This window comes from Danio aesculapii, chromosome 19 (genome assembly GCF_903798145.1).
Source record: "Danio aesculapii chromosome 19, fDanAes4.1, whole genome shotgun sequence".
Classification (NCBI taxonomy): domain Eukaryota; kingdom Metazoa; phylum Chordata; class Actinopteri; order Cypriniformes; family Danionidae; genus Danio; species Danio aesculapii.
In genome coordinates, this window is record NC_079453.1 from 8,754,481 (window position 1) to 8,777,913 (window position 23,433).

The following is a 23,433-nucleotide window of genomic DNA, read 5'->3' on the forward strand; positions in this document are numbered from 1 at the left end:
TGTCATGAACCCTTTATAATCTAGATATGACACAAGAATGAGTGAGATTTTATGTATGCTTATGACAACTGTTAAGTGTCATTTGATCAGTTATGACGTTTTATATGCAAAAATGGCATTGTTTGTTATGACAAATTGAATTAAACTTATCATATATCTGTCATTAACATGATTGTCATGAGGCTTTATAATTAATTTTCTTTCGGCTTTATCCCTTATTTATTAGGGATCGCCACAGCAGAATGAACTGCCAGCATTGTAATTGTGTCGTGAATGTTTTTCTGATTAAGATTTCAGTGGAACAAACTGTATTTGACATTAAAATATGTCATTAAAAGTGTTATTACTCTGTCAAAATTCAAACATTCAATATTCAAATGATTCAAAATTCAAGACATATTAATAATGACTTCATGAAAATCATGTTTATGACAGATTTATTACAGGTTTTGTTGTCTTGGTAATGTCAAGTTGTCATGACAAAGACAAAAACAGGTTGTGATGTATTTGTTTATATCAGGTTGTAACAAACAGTGTCATCTTTGCATTTAAAATGACTGAGCGAATGACACTTAATAGCAGTTGTTATAAGCATGTCATGATTATAAAGGTTTAATGACAGTCTTATGAACACCTGTTCAAGTAAAGTGTTACCAATAAGTCTTCTTTATTGGCATTAATGATTACACGAAGAGCCTTTATCTATTAAAACTTTTTTCCTCACAAAAGGTTCCCAACAAGAGAAAAGGGGTCTTTTTAGATTTTGAAATTGTTCTTCACTCTATGAAAACAATTGTTTTTGAGAACAATAAGGCAAATATATCAGTTTTGTTTGAAAAGACTTTACACTTATCACCTGTTATTTGCAACACACAGCTTACAGCAGTGAAACAGGGTATAGATGATGAAACATTTCCCATCTGCACCAATTTAAAAATGGTTTCTGTATTCTGCTAGTTTTTACCACAATAAAGAACTGCCCTAAACTGCTAAAATAACAGACTGGAGATTAAAATATGGACCGTCTTTTACTGTTAAAAAGATTTACTTCAGTAATAAATTTACCTTTGCTATATGGTTAAATGTAAACTACTCATTCATTCATTCATTTTCTTTTCGGCTAAGTCCCTTTATTATTCAGGAGTCGCCACTCAGAATGAACCGCCAACTTATCCAGCATGTGATTTACGCAGTGGGTGCTCTTCCAGCCGCAATCCATCACTGGGAAACACCCATACCCTCTTATTCACACACACATACACTATGAACAATTTTGCTTATACCAAATTCACCTGTACTGCATGTCTTTGGACTTTGGGGTAACCGGAGCACCTGGATGAAACCCTCGCCAACACGGGGAGAACATGCAAACTCCACACAGAAGTGCCAACTGACCCAGCCGGGGCTCGAACCAGCAACCTTCTTGCTGTGAGGCAACAGTGATACCCACTTCGCCACTGTAAACTACTGTATATCTTAATTTTTTGAGAACAATTGTTTCTTTATAATGTGTTGATTTGCTAACTATTGAATTGCTTAAAGTCAAGGGATTGCATATCTAAAATTTGGTTTGTGGTCAGAGCCAATTTACACATATGGTAAATAATAAAATATAATTTTACACGTTAATATATACATTAATATATTTTATTCGATAAAACAAATGTACTGCAAACTCATGAAAATAGAATAATACTTAATTCTATATGAGATTTTGCTTTACACTATGTTCAGGAATTCACAGCTTTTTTTCTTCAGAAAACCAAACAAAATCAGAGTCTGTTTATGTTGTATGAACTCTTTTTGGTTCATTGTGAAAGGTTGAAGGGACAGATTAGCATTGCCTATTGATTATTTCAATAACTTAAGCACTTTTGAAACACTTCTTCATAAACATGGCTATTTCCAAGGGTTGTACAACTCAAATTTAAAGTCCAGTTCTTTCAAGCACCTTAAAGGTGAAACTCATTTACCTAATTCAACCAATGTGAATTTCTTTACCAAGAAACAAAAAAGTGCTGAATGATATAAAAAGTAGATACAACATCAATATATTCAATATTACGACAATACCAAATCTGAACACCCAAACACAGAAGCAGCTCATAAACGCACAAACAACTTATTCAGTTTTCACTTTCGAAAATTATCCATATTCTTTTTGTATAAAAAGCATGGTTATTGTTGTCATGCATGGTAACAATTAATTCACTATAGTTTTTCAATACTAACCAGTTTGTGTATTATTTTAGCAAAACTATGTTTATGTAAATCAATGCTTAACGAATACATAACTACTATATTTTACTATAATAACACTCTTTTTTATTAGTCTCTGCTTTTTTGTAGTATTTTCACCCACCATAAAAAGACGATAAAGGGACCTGGTGGTGGGGGAAAAAATGGTGGAAGTTTTTTTGCGTTCCCTCCATAGACTGTAAAATATATGGACGTAGCATCCGTGACGTCACCCATAGGTTTCTGAAGAGCGCAAAAGAAGCCACAAGTAGGCGCGGCCAACCGTCGCCATTTTGTTCGCGCGTCATCGCACCCACGGCGGGATACCAAACAAGGGCAAAGAGGCGGAGAGTGGGCGGAGCTACAGACACCTGCTAGCACTTTGCTTAGACCTGGCAGACAGACTTTACTTTGGGAGAAATGCTTGATACTTTATTACCTGCGACTCGTTTGTGTTCTGACCACATGTGCTTGGCTGTACACTATATCAATAAAGTGATTAGACTTTCAAAAACACTGTTGTAATACATTGAGCCACTAAACATTGGTCTTATGACGTTTTTCTACAGGAGGTAAACGCGAATTACTTCCAAACACTTCAGATGTGTGTGTGTGTTAGTAAATGCAAGACTATTGATAAAATCCAGCACAACACTGTATGATAACGCTTCAGGTGACTGTTCTAGAGCCTACAGCTAATCAATCTGTCACATTCTGGAGTGCTTTACGGGTCTAAAGAAAAATATTAATGATAAATGATCTTAAATAAAACAAATACATTTATAGAGATGGTATATAAGTATATAACTTTACTCACATGGGAAAAGGAGGCCACGTGAACGGTTTGTAAGCACAATTAAATGCACACAGCATCCCATCATCTGATAATTGTAAGAAATAAGTCCAAAAGGCAGCTGACTGTGTAAAGCCACGTAAAACAAAACAAAAATACGATGAATATGCCGAGATCAGTGGCTAATCTGCCGGATTCAGCTGAGGTGAAGTGACGGCGACCAGCGAGACCTAGCTGTCACTCAAGTGGCCACGCCCTTAATTATGCAAACTTAAAATAACCTAATATAAAGGAAATGGATGAGTTATAAAAAAATTCACCCCCCTCACAGTTGTCATGGAGGGTAATATCAGCTATATGAACCAAAATCGTTCTTTGTACCAGGCTGTAAACACCTTTTTTTCTGCTGTAAAGTTGGCCATTCTAACAGAGGGCTCAATTGCACTTTGCTCTATTATGAGGCCAGGACTAGCGGAATTTTGATGAATTGCAGTTTCAGTTACTTCCGTATTGGCTTCCCGAGGGAGAGCGGGACGTTGCCGCTTGGTTCCCTCGCAAAACTGCTTCTCCACAAACACTTCCTGTTCACTTAATTCATGTAAACCCTCCCGTTTTTGCCGAAATTCTCCCGTATTTTACCATATCCCACTTTCTTTACATTAAAGCTGTGCGTCGATCGTTGCCTTTCATATGCAACCTCTGAACCAGTGAATGCATGTATAAGCGCTGACGGACGCGCTCCGTACAATAAACTGATCCCAGATCAGCTTCAGTACACGCCTTCTAAAGTGACACCTCTGTTATCAAACAAGTGAGCACCAAATGAATCTCTGGTTTTGTTTAGTTTGATAACAGAGCCCAGCAAACATTGGTCGGGCGACGGACGACGACGTGCTTTCCCCGGCCAAAAGATGTCGCTCCGCGACGGCATCAATTGTGTACTGATGGTCTGAAAGCGACGTGCTTTCCACAGCCAAAATTCGTCGCGACCGCACGGCACCAATGCACAACATGTCCTAAAATGCATTAATATATGCTTGTATACATTTAAACATGTCTATTTATATTGGGGTTGCGTGTATTTACGATTTTATGTACATGTAGTTTAATATATACCATGTCCCGAATAAGTCCACAAATGACGTCCTTTACACGTGCATTAATAGTCCATCATATACCCTTGCTGAAATTATGAAATATTAAAAAGTATTGCACTTACATCTGGGTATACACTTAATATATGTGTGTCCCAAGTGGGTACGTGGACAGATTTCAGGCATCTAAACTCATTAAAAACAGATTTATCTTTATGAAATACAGAAATCACTTTTATTTACATCTTGTCAACTGACCAATTACATTCATAAAGTGTCCTGTGCTGTGAAAGGATAGTAAAGTAACTATTTTTACTATATAACTTTTTTTGCACCTAACGCTAACAAATCTCGCGATATAACTAACATAATCCCGCGGGATTCTAGGGCGCTGTTTTCAAATTTCATTTTCTTCCGGTTTTGTCCAGCACCACGAGAACATGAGGACGCGGCGAAAAGTTGGACAATGATCACAAGACTCCTACCGTGTAAGTACAGTTTGTATTCGTTTAATAACATTATTGAGTTTTACACGAAGGAACTGAAATAAATGATGCACATTGCCAGCAGCGATGTGGAGTTGCTTTGATTAGGCTAAAATTAGCCGTTATGCTAAAAGTAAGTCGCGTTTGAGCAATATGTCATGTTATTACAGGAATCTTTATCAGTTTATCAGTTTATCAGGGGTTCCCTACACTGGTCCTCGAAGACAGCTGGTCAACATGTTTTCCAGCATCTCTGCCCATCATCCACCTGCTGTGTGTTCAGTCAGAGCTAAAAATGACCATTTCAGGTGAGTTTGGAGTGGAATGGTGTATAAATAAAACAATTTAATAATGATAATAATGCACGAATTTGTTAGAAAAGCTAACAAAAAGCTATATAGTATTATTCTATTGTAGATATGTCTCCAGCATTTATTACCATACCAGTATTAATGATTTAGTTAGGCTACATTAATAGGCTGTCATTAACAATAAGAGCAAAACTTATGAGCATGTATATAAAAAGTTATTTACTTAATATTTTACACTAACATAAAATGGTAAATATATGCATGTAGGTGTTATTAGCTCATGTGGAGATTTAACAGGTAAAGTCTAACCACTTTTCTTTTAACTGCTCCTGTAAAACAGTTTTTGTACTGTAATTAATTAAACTGCATTAAGGTTCAAATTTGTCTTGCAGGGTCAATAACAGTCAGTCATCTGTCAGACAGAATTCAATACTCTTTCTCCAGGCCAACTGTAAGAATCATATAAGGCTTTGCATTTATTTATTTGCTCTTCATTAAGTAATTTCATTATTACCTTTCTCACTGTTGTTTTGTTTGTCTGTAGAATTGTCTCCAGTGCAAATGATCCTTTGTCATCCCACTCCCTGAGGACACTCCAGAGTAGGTGAGAAACTTGTTGAATGCTTAAAAGTGTATTTAGGTGTATAATGTGTATGAGTTCACATTTGCAAACCTAGAGCTAGTTTTTATACCTGTGGTGAGTATTGTGATCTTATTACTGCGTATCCTGATAAACGCTTTAGTAAATAATTGCAACTAGAAACGTTAACGTCATCATAAGCGTGATGTTAGCTATTGCTCTGTTACAGTAATTGTCATTGTGGACTCCAGCAGGTCTACATGTTCTGTTAAGAGACTGGATTCTGAGAGCGAGATCCTGTGAAGTGTTCATCAAAGCTGAAGAGAAGAACTGCATCTGTGTAAGTTTGAAATGTGAAAGAATGTGCGTCTCTGTCTGTCTGGATCGCTCTGACTGTGATTTTGGTGTCACATTTAGGTTCAGCAACTGTCCGGAGTTGGTGGATGTTCTGTCCGAGCCTGATTAAAAGATTGATAAACAGGTACATATTTATCTTGCATTGTTTGTGTTTATTTCTGCACAATATTTCAGGAAAATATGTTTTACTACCCCAACAATTAACCCCGTATGTTATATTATTTAAACTATAGATTTCATCTGTTATTCATCATTGTACGTCTCCTTATAGACATGCCTAATGTTCAGATGTTTTAAAATGTTTGTACAGACTCAGGCTGTCAAGCAGACTAAAAATATTAAATTATAATTTTAGTGTAAGCCATGAATGACAGTCTTTGCTTGTCACAAAACTGTGGATATGGGCAGTTGTAAAATGATGAGTAGTAGGGAATGTGTATGTATTGACATTAGATACTGCTCGGCGCATTGCTGTTCATTCACAAAACATGACAGTAATTCTTGATATATTGTACGTTTTTAGTTGTAGGATAATACAAAATCATATTCTCCTCCCTCAGATGCTGTGAAGTGAGTCCAGATGCTACAGACACAGAAAAAGATGCCGCAATGGAGGAACACAGCAAGCACCTTCCAGGAAGAGCTGAAGAATATTAGAAATAAAGACTCTAAAATAACATTTCACTTGTGTTGTCCATATTTCTGTGTTGTTGCTTTGTTTATTCTTATTAGATGTGTCTGTTTAACAGTGATGTACATCTGTTACTATGTTACTATATGCACAATAAATAATTTGCTTAATCGTAACACTATTGCATCCTTACATAATGTATTAATTATGATTTACACGTGATTACAATGCTATAAAGACGTTCAGGTATAACTGGTCTGAAATTGGACCTGATTGCATTTCACAGCTTTAAATAATAAGTTAGATTGTTTTATATGTATAATTAGGCTATTAAAACACTTATTATAAAGAAATAACACGTTTTAAAAACAACCAGAAAACGTCCAGAACATGACATATTTCGACGTGCAGGGACCGTGTAGAAAAGACGTGCGATTCACGGCCAGAAGACGTAAAAGACGTCGGTTGGATTTTCATTTTGGCACTACTTTTCAACCAGGACGCAACGTGGCGGAGCGACGTCTTTTCAACGGTAATCGGACGTCCAATTGTTTGCTGGGAGGTGTCACTGTAAGAATGCACAGATCTATAATGAAAGCATTCCATTACTTTAGAAACTGTTTGTGCTCATTTAAGAGAAAATTAGCTGTTTAAAATAAAACATGCAGGACGGACATGTTTACATATCATTTAGTGTATTTGTCTGTTTAAACATACACCCGAATCCAAAAGAGTCCTGCACTTTTGCTCCATTGTAAATGGCGTGTACTGAAGCTGATCTGGGATCAGTTTATTGTACGGAGCGCGTCCGTCAGCGCTTATACATGCATTCACTGGATCAGTCTTTAACGTAAAGAAAGTGGGATATGGTAAAATACGGGAGAATTTCGGCAAAAACGGTAAGGTTTACATGAATTAAGTGAACAGGAAGTGTTTGTGGAGAAACATATTTGCGAGATAACGCAAAATCTTTGCGAGGGAACGCAAAAACCTTAAAAATGGGACAATAACAGTCAATAAATGAAGCAAGTATCATAGATATAAATAAAACAGATAGAAAGTCAGATAGACCAGTCAGTGGTAAGGAGTGACAACAATGCTTGTAATGTATGATAGTAATAATGACAGTAAAAAGAAAGAAAGGACAACAGCTTGTTTTTGACACCCATGTAATACCATCGTGTACAAGACACCCTACACAAAACAATCTTCACTCAGCTGCTTACTTTGTGAGCTTAGACTGCTCTCTAGTGGAAAAACAAGTGTATATGTTTAGGGTTAATGGAACATGTTCTGAATTATATATATATATATATATATATATATATATATATATATATATATATATATATATATATATATATATATATGTGTGTGTGTGTGTGTGTGTGTGTGTGTGTGTGTGTGTGTGTATGTATGTATCCAATAATGGGCAATTCTATGAGTAAACATCTTTTGCTGATGTTCATACTTGTTCATACATGTTCATACATATGAATTATGTTCATACTTTTTACATTTTAAAGTAGGCTAATGGGCTGGTGTGGAAAATAAACTGTCTATATTAGACAACAAATAGGCCAATAAAATAAAGGCTACATATTACAATTTTTTGTAAATGTTTGCAAGCTAGCTTAAGAGGATGCGGAAAGTACTCCAAAATCTCAGTGTTCACAGCCCTTTACTTTTCCCACATTTTGTTATGTTACAGCTCTATTCCAAAATAAATAAAATGTATAAAAAATTTTCTTTAGAATTCTGCAAACAATACCTTATAATGACAGTGTGAAAAGTTGTTTGAAATCTTTGCATATTTATATTTAAAAAGAGAAGCTAAGAAGCCATTAGCACCAATTACAGCCTAAAGTCTGAGTATGATAATACAAACTTGACAAACCTTCAGTATTTCTGGTGAGTTTCTCTCATTCTTCTTTGTAGAACCAGTCAAGCTCCATCAGACTGGAAAAAAAAGTGTTGTTGCACGGCTATTTTCAAATCTCTCTAGAGATGCTCAATCGGGTTCGGCCACTCAGAGAAATTCACAGTCGACCCATTGCCGCATGTTTGTTATCGTGTTGCTGTCTTGTTTAAATGTGAACTGTCACCCCAGTCTGAGGTCCAGAGTGCAATGGAGCAGGTTTTCATTATTGATCATTCATTGTTACATTCATCTTTCCCTTGATCCTGATGTTCAAACAGGCACTTTTAACTGTTGGATCTTATATTATATACATATAACTGAATTTACATGCATTAAACATCTCAAGAATGATAAGTAGAAACAAATGACCCTTTTTTTCTTGTTTAACAATTATGCAAGCTTTTTTCACATTGTTTGTAATATATTGTGGGGAAAAATTTTTTTCAAAAGATGTTCTTCCAAAACTATTGATTTTGTTATAGAAATAAAAAAATGAATACTTTCTTTCAAAAATATTTATTTTTGCTACAGAAATTAAAAGACATAATATGTTCTTACAGAAAATATTGATTTTGACACAGAAAAAAATATATAAATATGTTCATCTTTTGTGAATATTTTCTTCCAGAAATATTAATTTTGTTACAGAAATAAAAAATACTTCTGTACAGAGAAGCACAGAAAAGTATTTTGCTAAATTGTATTTATTTTTAGCACAAAATCTAAAATGGGCGATGTTTCTCTAAGGCAGGGGTAGGGAACCTATAGCTCGGGAGCCACATGTGGCTCTTTGACCAAAAATATGTGGCTCTCCAGCTGTTTTTCTAATAATAATATTTCTGATTTTTTAAAATAGAACTGTTACTAGAAAGTTTCCTATTGAAAATATATTTACAATTCCCTTTATATTGTATTTTCCACAGCAAAATGAATAAGAACTCTGTTTACAATAAAAGGGCGTTTCAACCATGCACATATGTGGTGCTGTGGTTTAACTTGAATCGTGACAACAATAAAGGGCAAGTTATATTTCTATGGTAATTTACATTTTTATTGTAACCTCACACACGTAAATTCAAACATTTCAAGCAATGGCAAAAAAAATGTAAATCGTCCTTTCTTTATACATTTTGATGCGTCATATTTGTTTATTTTTGAGTTGTGCATGGACATAAATAATGGTTTATAAATAAATAATAATACATAAATAATAATTTTGTTTATAAATAAATAAAGGTATTGTTATATACACACACCCCGTATGGCTCTTTAAAAAACGCATTTGATAAAAAAAAATAGGAAATGGCTCTTTGCTGAAAAAAGGTTCCTGACCCCTGTTCTAAGGACTGAGAGTCACTATAGTCAGGTAAAGATCATAGAGATTCAGAACAATTAAAATGTATAAAGCTCAAAGCAAACTATCACTGTAAACAACTGAATTTTAGCACAATTCTTCTTAGTTTGGTTCTTTTCATGTAGCAAACAAATCTCAGACAGTTTTGTCCTAAAAGTAAACAGTGGCAGTAGGGGTGTAGTATTTTTTAAATAACATGACTGTATGTTTAAAGATTTTTATTTTCAAATTCTGTACATCCAGCATCAAAATATGTCCATTTAAAACACTTGCAAACATTCAAAAAAAGAAAAGATTTTTGCTGCTTGTTCAAACTACTTATTTAAAATGAGCTGAAACAACACAACTCTTTATCTTTAATTCACTTAAATGTGTTAATGAATGCAATATGAATGACTGTGGAACCCTGCATTTTTACAGTAAAGAGTAATCACTGTGTAAACACAGATACAGTCTAAAACTCTTAAAGTCAAGCTGAAAGAATTATTTACAAACATGTTTACTGCACATTATTTAGCTTCAGAAGAATGAGTAAAAACAGCTTCACAATGAGACGAGATGCAAAACCCCAGATCCAGGATTATTTCTCTTTCTAGAGATCAGACAGAAACACACACAACTATCAGACAGACAGTTATAACTAAAATATTTATCAATGAAACAGACGGTGAAAGTGCCTTTTAGAGCTTACGAGAATAAATACTCACCTTATCATTTAATTCAGAGTCATCGACGTCTACATGAAACAGAAATGTATTAATAACTGCATTCATATTGATGTGTTTGTATGTGTAATAAAGTCAATTTTCAATCACACACAGTGACTAGTGTAAGTTTACTGTCATGCTTCAAACTCACCAGAAGAGCTGAATGTCCAGGAGAAAAACTTGATCATGCCATAAAGAAGAAGAGCAACAGCGACCATCGCCATCGAGTCCTCAATAGAAGGAGCTCCCACACCTGAAACCAACAACAAAATCATAATAAATAAAATACATACATAAATATAGTAGAATATATAGAATAAAAGCAAGTCAAATAATGTAAAAAATAATCTAAAATAAGTCCCTACACAAGCACATGAACATACATTATTATTAGTGCTGGCCAAAAATTTATCACGATTTATCCCATTCCCAAAAATTTATTGACTTTAGTTAATTAAAGCGTGTGTACTGTGTATATTTATTATGAAAAAAAATATGACAAAGGTCAAGACAACAAATATTTTTATGTTGCTTTTTAACTTATTTGTATAAGTTAATCAGGTTTCAAGTAAATGTTTTAAGTTATACAAAGGTTACCTTAATATTTTTAGTCAGTTTGGTGTAATTTGAGATGACTAAAAATATTCATTTGATTCAACTAAAAACTTTAAGGAAGCAAGAGCTTTTTTTTAGATTGAAATGCATGCACATGTTTGAGAAAAATTTATATTTAAACTATTTATATTTAGATGTGAAATATATATGTATACATACAAATTATATATTAATTAAAATAACTGTAATATCTTATTGAAATTAGAACTGAAATTTCACATGAGGGCTGATAATTTCAACTATATCTCACCGATGACAGTGAGCACAGCAGAGGCTCGTCGTGTTCCTCCGTCATGTTTGGCTACACAGCTGATCTCTCCGCCCGGAGCGAGTCTCAGTTTAGTGAAGTCCAGCTCCAGGCGGCTGCTCTGACTGAAGGTGCCATCAGACGCCCGTCTGTGACCGGTTACACTGCCCTGACCCAGAGAGCGAGACATCCCATCAGCCCTGATGAACTCCCAGTCCAGATCTAGAGTGTGAGGAACAAAACCAGATGCCTCACACTGAACCGACAGCACCTGTCCCGGGATCAGCAGAGGAAGAGGAGACGGGAGGATGGAGAGAGATGGAGGCTCTGGCGAGAAGAAAAGAGACAGCGGTTATTACTGTAGATATGACTGTAGATTAATATAATGAATACAGAAGAGAAGAGTAAACAGGGAAAGATGGGGGCTCTGGAGAGAGAAGACAGAGGTTATTATTGTAGATATGACTGTAGATTCATATACATAAATAAAGGCAGATGAGGGAGATGGAGAGAGAGGAAAGACAGAGGTCACTATCATAGATATGACTATAGATTAAAATAATAAATACAGTTGAAGCAAGTAGATAGAGAGGAGAATTAACTAAACAATTTTGTCTTTAAAATACTGTAGTCAACATTTGAGGTGAATCAAAAAAGTTGTTCAAAATGGTCCCAAGACAAGAACGAGTGTTGTTCAGTAGTTTTAGGTCAACTTTGATGAAAGGTGATGATCCACTTCAAATGTTGACTACTGTACAGATGTTTAAACAGACATACTGGCTAAAACATTGCTAAATTTGACTGAAAATATAATAGATGTTTAACAATAGTTCAAAACTAGACATTAAATCATCAAGTAGACAGATTAGATTGCTGTCTATTTGGTGACTAGCCTCATTTTTCACTGACAGTCTAAGCTTAGTCTTGTTTTAGCCAAGACATCTACGTTTGGATGTCTATTAGACATCTTTTAACCTATAATTACTTAGGGAGGGGTGGATGAAGATCGAAAAAGACTGGATGAGGCTGAAGTTACTATTCTATTTATCAGAATTATTCAGACACCTGATATATTTTTAAAACATTTTTACTAGTTTATTTTACTAGTTGGTGCAGAACACCTTAGTAAAATCAAGTAAATCAAAGTAAACATTGACACAATACATCTTCATACAGTAGACCAGTGGTAGGGAACCAATGGCTTATGAGCCACATGTGGCTCTTTGACCAAAAACACGTGGCTCTCCAGCTGTCTCCCTTTGATAATACTTTCACTAGAAATTTGTTTTCTATTGAAAATACAATTGCGATTCACTTTTTATTGTAATAACAGCAAAATTAATAAGAACTCAGTTAGCAATAAAAGGACATTTCAACCAAAGCACGTGTGCGGCGCTGTGGAAAAACTTGAAAAAAACTCTGAACCTAAAGAAACTCTCGTTTTTTGCCAATTACTATTGCTGTAAATGATCAATACTTGTCATGTTTAGAGCTGAGCTAATTGTTTGGACTGGAAAAAAACATTTAGTGTACTAAACACTGCAAAAGAAGAGAGAGAAAAACTCTGATGAATAAAAGATGTTTGTGGTTTGCCAATGTAAAGCAAGATTTCCAGAGCAAGAATCTTGATAATATTCATTTTTCTTCTTATCATTTCTAGTCAAGTTTAACATTTGCCTAACATCTCATTCAATACTACTCATATGTATGTTTTACCACCTATTGAATTCAGTTTATCAAAAAATTGCACCCTTACCTGCTTACTAAGTCCTTCTCTATATAATTTAGCAGCTTCAACATATTTTTTCAGTGGTTTAGACAGCATCAATGGGCAGAAAAACATTTTCAGTAGTAGATTAGTTGTCAAATCCATGCTGTTGTTCTAATTCAAGTATTGCCAGTATGGCTACACATACAAGTATTTGAAAAAACCATGATTTATGCGTAAACCTTGTGACACAGTTTCTTGTGATATTTTATTATTATTTTCTAAACTATAGGCAATAAACTGTGTTAATAATATGTCTGAATATTATTTGGCTTGACTATGTTTAGTGTAACATCCCAAACGCATTATGATAGCTAAACTATGTGATTCCGCCACCAAATGTATAATAACTGAAGCACTCGCTCCTCTCACCAACGATCTCCAGGTCTACAGCCACCTGTGCCAGCAGATGAGGAAGGTAACTTGTGCAGATGTAAGTTCCCGAGTGTCTGACTTGAGATTCCTCCAGGATCAGAGAAGCGTTGCCTGTTTGATAGAGGCCTGTGATGTCCATTTCAGCTCCGCTCTCTGACGTCTCTGCAAAGCGATCGTTCTTGCCGTCGTAAGCGAGCACCAGCCGTCCTTCACCCCTGAACTGATAAAGCCACTCGATGGAGAATCCAGAGCCGTGAAGAGGAGAAGACGGATCAATCCAAAAGCCACAGTCCAGCAGAACTGGCTCTCCCAGTCTACAGCGAACCACTGGAGTTTTGCTGGACACACTGAGAATCACTTTGAGGAAGAGAGAGAAAAAACAGTGAGCATGGTGTTACTATGTACTGCATTAGTAATATAGTATATTACTGTATTACCACTCACAACGATGGCAAATTATTCATATTGTCAGGGTTCTGCCACTCTGGTCTTGTTAATTCTTGTTTTGTGGCAGAATCCGGACCCTAGCTCTGTCTTGTCCTGTCCTGTTAGTGCTCGGCTCAAGTTTTCTTGGGTCGAGCACTTGTTTTGTCATTGTCTGAGTGCGCGTTGGCAAAGGTGTTGTTGTCCTTGGGGCGCACGCTCTTGTACTCGTGTTTGTGGTGTTTCATCAGCATCACGCTGTTTCATTCTCAGCGTCTCTGTCTAGTTGGTTTCAGTTTTGGTTGGCGCTGAGATGAAACATGCGCGTTGCATTTATGTGAGCGCACGGTAAGGTGTTTTCACCTATCGTGTGCTCGTGTCTTGCTTCTGTTGTCAAAGCACGTGGCTCTGTGTTTACATTGATCGCGTGCTTTTGTTGTGTGCTTCAGTGTCTTGTCATACGAACACGCGGTTAATGAGTTCTCTCATTGGCTGCGTGTTCTAGTCTTGTTTTATGTGAGCACCTGGTTTGTGTTGTCTCTTTGTGTCAGGTGCTCTCCCGTCTATCGTCTAGTCCCACCCTCCTTGTTAACTCATTATTAGTTAATTATGTTCATCTATTTGTGTGTTTTACTCCTGCTTATATTCTCCTCATGTCTGCTGTCCTGTGCCAGTTTGTAGTCGATATTTCCCTGTCCTGTTGTGTCCAGCCCTACCTTGTCCAGCCAACCCAGTCAAGTTTGTTTTTGCCTTATTATTCATGTTTTCCCCCTCGGGGTAGTTTGTTTTGCTGTTTTTGCCTTTTTTTATTTATGTATTATTATTATAAATATTACTATAACCTGCACTTGGGTCCTCGCCCCTTTTTCCACTCATCGGACCGTGACACATATTATTAAAAATGACTTAAAATTTTCAATGTTGATAACATTATTTCCTGCTTCATACATTAAAGAGCTCATATTATTGGTTTTTGAAAATGCTCTTCCATATAGTGTGTAACACAGCTCTAAGTGAAGTGAAATATCCAGCTAAGGCTTAAATCTGTAAGTGTACAGTGTTTAAAACTGTTGATTCATCTATAAAAGAGTCGACTTATAGTGCTTCAAACGCGTCGTCTTGATAACGAGTCATTAGGTGTTTCGTGATGATGCGGCTACGAAACACAAGTAGTTGCACGCGCAAACCCGGGAGATTTGAAACCTGCGGCCCCGCCCACTAACAGAAAAAGAGCCACACACACACAAACACACACAGAGAGACACACAGACACCGGTCGAATGAAGTCATGCTGTGCAGATGGATATTATTGACAGTTCACCCAAAGATGAGACCTCAACATTATAGCCCAGCTTTGAGCAGTTCGAGCGGTTCTGGAAACTACATGCTTACAAAGAAGACTTCATCGGTTTGTTAAAGGAAGGATCAGTAAAGACTGTCAGAACATGGATCAGTGCATCATGAATCAGTTTTTTCCTCCATTTCACCAGAGTAAGTACGTGCGATTAAAACTGTTGCCTCGTTTACTCTAGCTTGCAAATTATGCATTTAGTTGTGTTTTGTTACTTGTAACCGCATGTACTGTATCAGGTTACCTCTTTATTCTCATATCGCGTGTAAAGCCACGTGAAATCGCGACGCGTGGCACTTTGTTTACGGATGGTCAGCTTTTCCTACACATATGCAATCGTCAAATTTCTAAATAGTTCAGCTCAGGTTCGAGGTGAGGTGTCTAAATTGCACCCAGCAAGCTGAACTGGCACTCTAGGCGTGTGTGTCGTGTCCTCTGGGGAGGAGGGTAATGTGTGTGTGTGTGTGTAGCACTGGAGCAAGCTGAACTGCCGCTCTAGGCAAAGGATGATCATATTCGCGGATATAACTGAGGACGCGGGTGGTGAGGGAGGTGTCGCAGACGCCTCTATGGACGTGCCGGCCCTGTGTGTGTGTGTGAAAAGAGCAGGTAGACTGTGATGGGCTAGAAGATCTCCTCGCCAGTTCTTGGACTTTTTGCTTAATAAAATAGTTAGTCGTCTGTATTTTCTAGTCCATCATCTGTATTTACATTTACCCACTGGCAGCCAAAATGCACTATGAAGCGTGTATGCACTGTGACTACTTTTATATTGTTGATTAGCAGCTGGGCATTTCCATGGCCATTTTACTCTGTCTCGCGCTGAAGCCTGTCAGTGTCGTCGACCAATCGCAGCAGGCTGTCATCGGTCCAATCAGCGCAAATTAGCTTCGCGCTGAGGAGGGGTTTGGGAACAAATGAATCGCTGAACGATTCATATGGGAGTCGCGGGAATAATTAGGTAAAAATAAATGCAGATTATAAGACCATGAAAGTGTTTTTTGACCTTGCATGCATATTAGACTGTTGTTGGAGACCCTTACAACCAAAATATGACCCTATTTCATGTATAATATGGGCTCTTTACATTTTTTTTAGAATTTGTAGATGAAAAGAAAATTTGAATGAAAAGAATTTATAATACATTGATATGTTTACATTATAAATGGCTTAAAATTCTCTTTTGAAAGATTTACTGGGGTATTTTAAATGGTGTTGTTTAACACTCTTCAAAAAATAATAATATATATGTCTTGATCATCAAAGCTTTGATCCCACTTTTTGATCCAAAACTTTGATCATTGGTGTTCGTAATTTGTTTTATTTTTCCACAATATAAGAAATTGAACTGTTTACCTTTTGGGTCTTTAGAAGCTGAAGAGGCTCTCATAATATTGGACAGTGTCAGCTGCTCATCAATGCCTTGAGCCGCCACTGAGAACCAATCAGCTTGCAGGTAGACTGGACTCTGGGCAGAGTCAGTGAGAGCAGAAGCCCATCTGACCATGGAGGCGTGAGGCATGAAGGGGTTTATTTCACATTTGGGTTTATTTACTGAGCGTTTAGGAGGATTCAGAGCAGCACTGCGGAACGTACCTGCTGGATCTGGAGGAGGACAGAGCAGTAAAGTTCAGTTATTATCTAATATAGTATTTGTTGGTTTACATTTTAGTACATTGTCATTACACTGTCATTTGAGACTGTAGTTTTGGATCTGGTTGTTGCAGAAAATACATTTAAATACATTTTTAAAACTGCGATAGCACAAACTATGTAACACTAGCATCACAATCATTAGAGTAAAAATAAAAGGATTTTTTTTATTTAACACATTGCCCAAATCTTCTTTTACTTAAGGATTTACTTAAGAAATTGTGAAATAGTATTATTAAACACTGAACAAGTCATGTAATTAAACTGGCATGATCACTGACCAGTCACATAGTAAACTCTGGACGAGCTGATGTCTGCAGGAGGATGGAGTTCAGTCTTTATTTCTTCACTGTAGGCTTCAGTACTGATGAACATGAGGGATTTCTCTTGACTCATCGGTGTTGATAAACCTCCTCCATGACCAGGCTTCTCCTGTACAAACCAGCACTCCAGAACCAGACATGCAGAACCATAAACTGCAAGAGAAACAAATACGGTCCGGGATCATACCATAGGATTATACAAATGACTGAAGTTATTAAACATTATAATGACAAAGTGCAGCAAAACTTAGCACCAAAACACAATGTAAATGCGAAGACGGATATTTTGTATATGGTCGAAATTTCAGACATCGTTGCTCTGTAGGTTAAAATGAGACCCCTGTTTGGCGTGTAAAAGAACCATTCGGGGGGTTTCCACAACAGTGGCTTTTCACGAAAGTTTCACTTTCACAACAGTTGCTGTGCGTCTTGCGCATGAGCGTGAACTGCAGACACTAGAAGGGTTTAGTGTTAATATAGACCATTTTGATTGAAAAAGCTCTCCTGTGACTTCTTTCATATGTAGCATCATTTAAGAATCTAGCAACAACTAGAATATACAGCGACTAAATGTAATATCTCCAACACATGTACATACATGGGACCTACTTCATTCTATCAAGTGGTTGTTTCCACTGGGTGGCGCTCTGTACCAACAGTAGTCCAAATGTGACCATGAATATCAAGCAGGATAATTGCCAAAATATCACGTGAATTCGCGGAATAGAGTGCAGTTCAGGACACAGGGAAATACCATCTCTCTTATTGTTTCTCCTGTGGGTAACAGTACCCAGGCCTGTATAGTCAGTTATATTTTATTTAATTATTTGCACATCGTTATTTTTTTTAGGTGGTGTAAAAATAAAGATAGACAGGTTTGCTAAAAATAAATTCGTCCATATTGAACTATTTTACCAGATTCAAAATCTGCATCATTTGCAGATAAAATGTTTGTTTATTTGTCAGTGTTTTACCAACTTCAAACAAAGTAAAATAAAAACATTTTGTTTTTAGTTAAAGGGGTTGATTAGCCGAAAATAAAATGTACTCTATTTACTCATCCTCAAGTGTTTCCAATCCTTTATGAGTTTGTTTTTCTTTTGTTGAACACAAAAGAGATATTTTGAAGAAAGCTGGAAACCTGTAACCACTGACTTATGGAAAAAAAAAAAAAAAACAGATACTATCTAAGTGAATAGGCAATTACAGATTAATAAACATCAACTTAAATGAAATATTTTATTTCCCAGCATTTTTATGAAATGCAGTAGTACTGAAGTGTCTTTTACTGACATATTTTCTGTTTACATACATTCATTCATTTTTTAATTAGTTCATTTATTATTCTGGGGTCATCACAGTGGAATGAACCACCAACTTATCCAGCATATGTTTTACCCAGCAGATGCCCTTCCAGCTGCAACCCATCACTGGAAAACATCCAAACATACACACATACATTACAGACAATTTAGCTTACCCAATTCACTTGTGGGGGAAACCAGAGCACCAGGAGGAAACGAACACGGTGAGAACATGCAAACTCCACACAGAAATGCCAACTGACCCAGCCGGGGGTCAAACTAGCAACCTTCTTGTTGTGAGGCGATTGTGCTACCCACTGCGCCACCGTGCTGCCCCCTGACATATTTTGCACACGGGTAATGTTTTTTCCTGAGACATGTTCATAAAAGTTATCTTCTAATTGAATTAATCATACTTTAATAATCAAGCTCTGGACACTGCATCTCAAAAATATAATTTTATAAGACACTAAGACCTATAAGACCTTTTTAATAAATTTTTCCGACTATCTACAGAACAAAACATCATTATACAATAACTTGCCTAATTACCCTAACCTGCCAAGTTAACTTAAATAACCTAGTTAACCCTTTAAATGTCACTTTAAGCTGTATAGAAGTGTCTTGAAAAATATCTAGACAAATATTATTTACTGTCATCATGGCAAAGATAAAATAAATCAGTTATTAGAAATGAGTTATTAAACTATTATGTTTACAAATATAAATCTTCTCTCCGTTAAACAGAAATTGAGGAAAACAATAAACTGGGGCTCTAATAATTCAGGGGGGCTCATAATTCTGACTTCAACTGATTATATATAAACAAAACTAAATGTAAGGAACAGGGTAGGTGACTGAAGGGAATAATAAAGTTTGTGTTTGGGTATTAACATTAAGCCAGTATTTCATGTTTTTATATTAATATTGTTTTATATTAATATTTTTCATATTTACTTTGTATTATTTGCTTATTGACTTTATTCTTTATGGATCAATCTTTGCATTGTATAATGTTAATGGTTTTGTTGTGTCTTGGAATTTTAATGAGTTCAGAATGTAAATTGTATTAATTTAATTTAATTTGTTTAGTAATGCATTTTTACTTTTTGGATAATTATTGTTCGGTGTTGTTTTAATTGCAGGGGTTTTTACTTTTGGAATGTATAAAAAAACTCAACCTAGAATTATTTATAAAATCTTTAATCTGTTTGTTAAATAAATAGAATATGTTTTAAACACTCCAGAAGGATGCAAAGTAGAAATGACCCTGTTTTAAAGATTGTTTAATACTTCATTTTTGAAGCAGCTTGTTTATAAAACAATTCAATTCAATTCAATTCACCTTTATTTGTATAGCGCTTATACAATGTAGATTGTGTCAAAGCAGCTTCACATAAAAGGTCACAGTAAATAGGAACAATGTAGTTCAGTTTGTAGTGTTTAAGTTCAGTTCAGTTTAGCTCAGTTCAGTGTGGTTTAATAATCACTACTGAGAGTCCAAATATTGAAGAGCAAATCCAACGATGCGCAGCTCTACAGATCCTGAACCATGCAAGCCAGTGGCGACAGCGGAGAGGGAAAAAAAACTTCACTAAAGGCGGAAGTGAAGAAAAAAAACCTTGAGAGAAACCAGGCTCAGTTGGGCACGACCATTTTAATTTCTCCGCTGGCCAAACGTCTTGTGCAGAGCAGCAGTCTCAGTGGCGGAGGCTGGAAGCTGGCCTCAGCGAAGACTCGTCTGTCTCTGGAGCGTCATAGGAAACAGTCTCATGTTCTCCACTCTTCCATGACCATCGCAGTAGTTGTTCAGGATTCGGCCAGGTCCAGGATATGGAAACCTTGGGATCATCTCGTCGCTGGTCTTGGATCGAATCAGTGACTCTGCATAGTCTGAGGGCCTCGGGAAGAGTATCCCCAGGTGGAAATGGAGAATAAAGAAAATAATTAGCGTAGCTGATGTTCACAGTGTATATCAGCAAGATGCATAACCTGTGTGGAAGCCCCCTAAGTGGTGCACTAAGTGTATGCTTTACTGAACAGATAGGTCTTTAATCTAGTTTTGAATTGGGAGAGTGTGTCTGAGCCTCGGACGTTATCAGGAAGGCTATTCCAGAGTTTAGGAGCTATAAATGAGAAGGCTCGACCTCCTTTACTCGACTTTGCTATTCTAGGTACTACCAGAAGTCCTGAGTTTTGAGATCTTAAAGAGCGAGTTGGATTGTAGCGAGACAGAAGATTGGTTAGATAAACAGGAGCTAGATTATTTAGAGCTTTATATGTAAGAAGCAATATTTTAAATTCAATACGAAACTTAACAGGCAGCCAGTGTAAGGAGGATAAAATTGGGGTGATGTGATCAAATTTTCTAGACCTGGTTAGAACTCTGGCAGCTGCATTTTGTACTAATTGAAGTTTGTTAATAGAGGATGCTGGGCAGCCAGCAAACAGAGCATTACAGTAGTCCAGCCTAGAAGTCATAAAAGCATGGACTAGCTTTTCTGCATCTGAGATGGATAGCATACTTCGTAACTTAGCGATATTTCTCAGATGAAAGAAAGCAGTTTTTGTGACATGGGAAATATGATTTTTAAAAGTTAAATTACTGTCTAATATGACACCCAGATCTTTTATAGTAGAACTAACGCTAACTTTGTATCCCTCTAATTGTAGATCGAGTTGTGAGATCTGCTGTGTACAGGATTTAGGCCCAATAAGTAATAATTCTGTTTTGTCTGAGTTTAAGAGAAGATAATTGTTGGTCATCCAGTCTTTAACATCTTTAATACACTCAGTTAGCTTGGACAGATTAGACGTCTCGTCAGGTTTAGTTGAAATATATAATTGAGTATCATCTGCATAGCAGTGAAAGCTGATCCCATGTCTTCTAATAATGTCTCCCAGGGGTAGCATGTATATTGTAAACAGTAAAGGGCCTAAAACTGATCCTTGAGGCACCCCGTATTTTACTGGGCTGATTTGTGAAGGCTGTCCATTTATATTTACAAACTGGTAACGGTCAGATAAGTATGACTTAAACCATTGTAGGGCCTGTCCCTGGACACCTGTAGACTTTAAGCGATTAATAAGGATACCATGGTCAATGGTGTCAAATGCCGCACTAAGATCGAGTAGAACTAATAGCGAGATGCACCCTTGGTCAGCAGCTAAGAGTAAATCGTTGGTTATTTTCACTAATGCAGTTTCTGTACTGTGATGAGCTCTGAAACCTGACTGAAACACTTCAAAAACATTGTTGGTCTGCAGAAAGGAGCATAATTGAGCAGAAACAACTTTTTCCAGTATTTTAGATATAAATGGAAGGTTTGAAATAGGCCTATAATTAGCTAAGTTGCTGGGTTCCAGTTGTGGTTTCTTAATAATAGGTTTAATAACAGCTAACTTGTAAGGATTTGGAACATGGCCTAAAGATAATGAAGAGTTGATAATGTTAAGAAGAGGTTCTCCTATAACAGGTAGCAATTCTTTCAGTAACTTTGTTGGAATTGGGTCCAATATACACGTAGCTGATTTAGAGCTATTTATAATTTTGTCTAGCTCTTCCTGTTCTATGATTTTAAAGCACTGTAGGTTATTTAGATTCAGAGGCGTGTTTACTGGATCTGAAGTATAAGGCGGTGTAGAAAGTTTAATATCTCCTATTTTCTGTCTAAAGCCATCTATTTTATCACTGAAAAAATTCATGAAGTCATCACTACTAATTTGCGGTGGAACGTTTTGTTCCAAAGATGACCGATTATTTGTTAATTTAGCGATGGTGTTAAATAAGAATCTAGGATTGTTTTGATTATTTTCTATCAGTTTGCGCAGGTGCTCCGCCCTGGCAGATTTTAAAGCCCTCCTATAGCTGGACATACTGTCTTTGTATGCAATTCTAAAGACTTCTAAATTAGTTTTTTTCCATTTACGTTCCAGGGCACGGGTTGCTGTTTTGAGAGCGCGGGTATGACTATTATACCACAGTGTAGTTTTATTCTCTCTAGCCTTTTTTAGTTTGATGGGTGCCACAGTATTTAAAGTGCTAGTAAAGATGGCATCCATACTGCTGGTTACTACATCAAGGTCATTTGCGTTTGCGGGTGCATTTCGCAGTAGAGAAAGATCAGGTAAGTTGTTTATAAATTCATCTTTAGTGGATGGAACAATAGTTCTACTAGGACGATATATCGGAGCGGATCTGCTAATTTGAGGTAAACACAGCTTATATAGTAAGAGGTAGTGGTCTGTAATATCATCACTTTGTGGTATAATGTCTACATCAATGACCTCAATTCCATAAGACAGAATTAGATCTAGTGTATGCTTTAGGCGATGAGTTGGACCAATAACATTTTGCTTTATTCCTAGTGAGACCAGCAAGTCCGTAAACGCGAGCCCTAATGTGTCGTTAGCGTCATCTATGTGGATGTTAAAGTCTCCTACAATTAGTATTTTATCAGTTGCTGATAAAATCAGTTTATCAGTGCTGTTTTAAAATTTCCAAATCATTCAGACAGTTATCAAGTAGAATAAAGCAGGCTTTACTTTTCTGCTTCATTCATTGTATTTAATAGGAAATAAAATAATTGTGGGCTGGTTTGCCATGACTATACACTACTATTTAGAGCAAGGTAGGGCCCCTGCATGTACAGGGCCTACTATAAATTATTAATAAAATATATGCCTTCTGCCATTTTACTGTTGCTCTTGATTTTACTTTTTAGAGACTTTCAAACTTAGTAGTCAGCAAGTCTTTTTTTAAATTAATAATTTGAATCATGACATTTATTGTTTGTGTATTACAGACAATGCAGACAAATTTACATCCACAGCGGAATGAACCAACTTATCCAGCACATGTTTTACGCAGCGGATGCCCTTCCAGCTGCAACACATCACTGGG

At 36.4% G+C, this 23,433-nt stretch overlaps 1 protein-coding gene and 1 long non-coding RNA gene across 5 annotated transcripts; one reads left to right on the plus strand and one right to left on the minus strand.

The window, feature by feature from the left end:
* Window positions 1-4,804: 4,804 nt before the first annotated feature.
* On the plus strand, window positions 4,805-6,537 carry LOC130246898 (uncharacterized). Of its 4 annotated transcripts, none has more exons than XR_008839467.1 (6): window positions 4,805-4,918; window positions 5,314-5,372; window positions 5,466-5,525; window positions 5,731-5,841; window positions 5,919-5,982; window positions 6,419-6,537. It is a non-coding gene; the product is annotated as an uncharacterized LOC130246898 (long non-coding RNA). The 4 variants fall into 4 exon arrangements; XR_008839466.1 differs by having other exon boundaries at window positions 5,753-5,841; XR_008839469.1 differs by lacking the exon at window positions 5,314-5,372.
* Window positions 6,538-10,268: 3,731 nt separating this feature from the next.
* LOC130246897 (tapasin-like) lies at window positions 10,269-17,553 on the minus strand. Its single transcript, XM_056480063.1, has 8 exons — window positions 17,481-17,553; window positions 17,185-17,379; window positions 16,607-16,855; window positions 13,474-13,833; window positions 11,337-11,660; window positions 10,623-10,724; window positions 10,472-10,500; window positions 10,269-10,356 (listed from the first exon to the last, which is right to left on the minus strand). The coding sequence occupies exons 1-8, from the start codon at window positions 17,536-17,538 to the stop codon at window positions 10,345-10,347; spliced, it is 1,329 nt and encodes a 442-aa protein (XP_056336038.1). The 5' UTR covers window positions 17,539-17,553; the 3' UTR covers window positions 10,269-10,344.
* Between the last annotated feature and the right edge of the window lie 5,880 nt (window positions 17,554-23,433).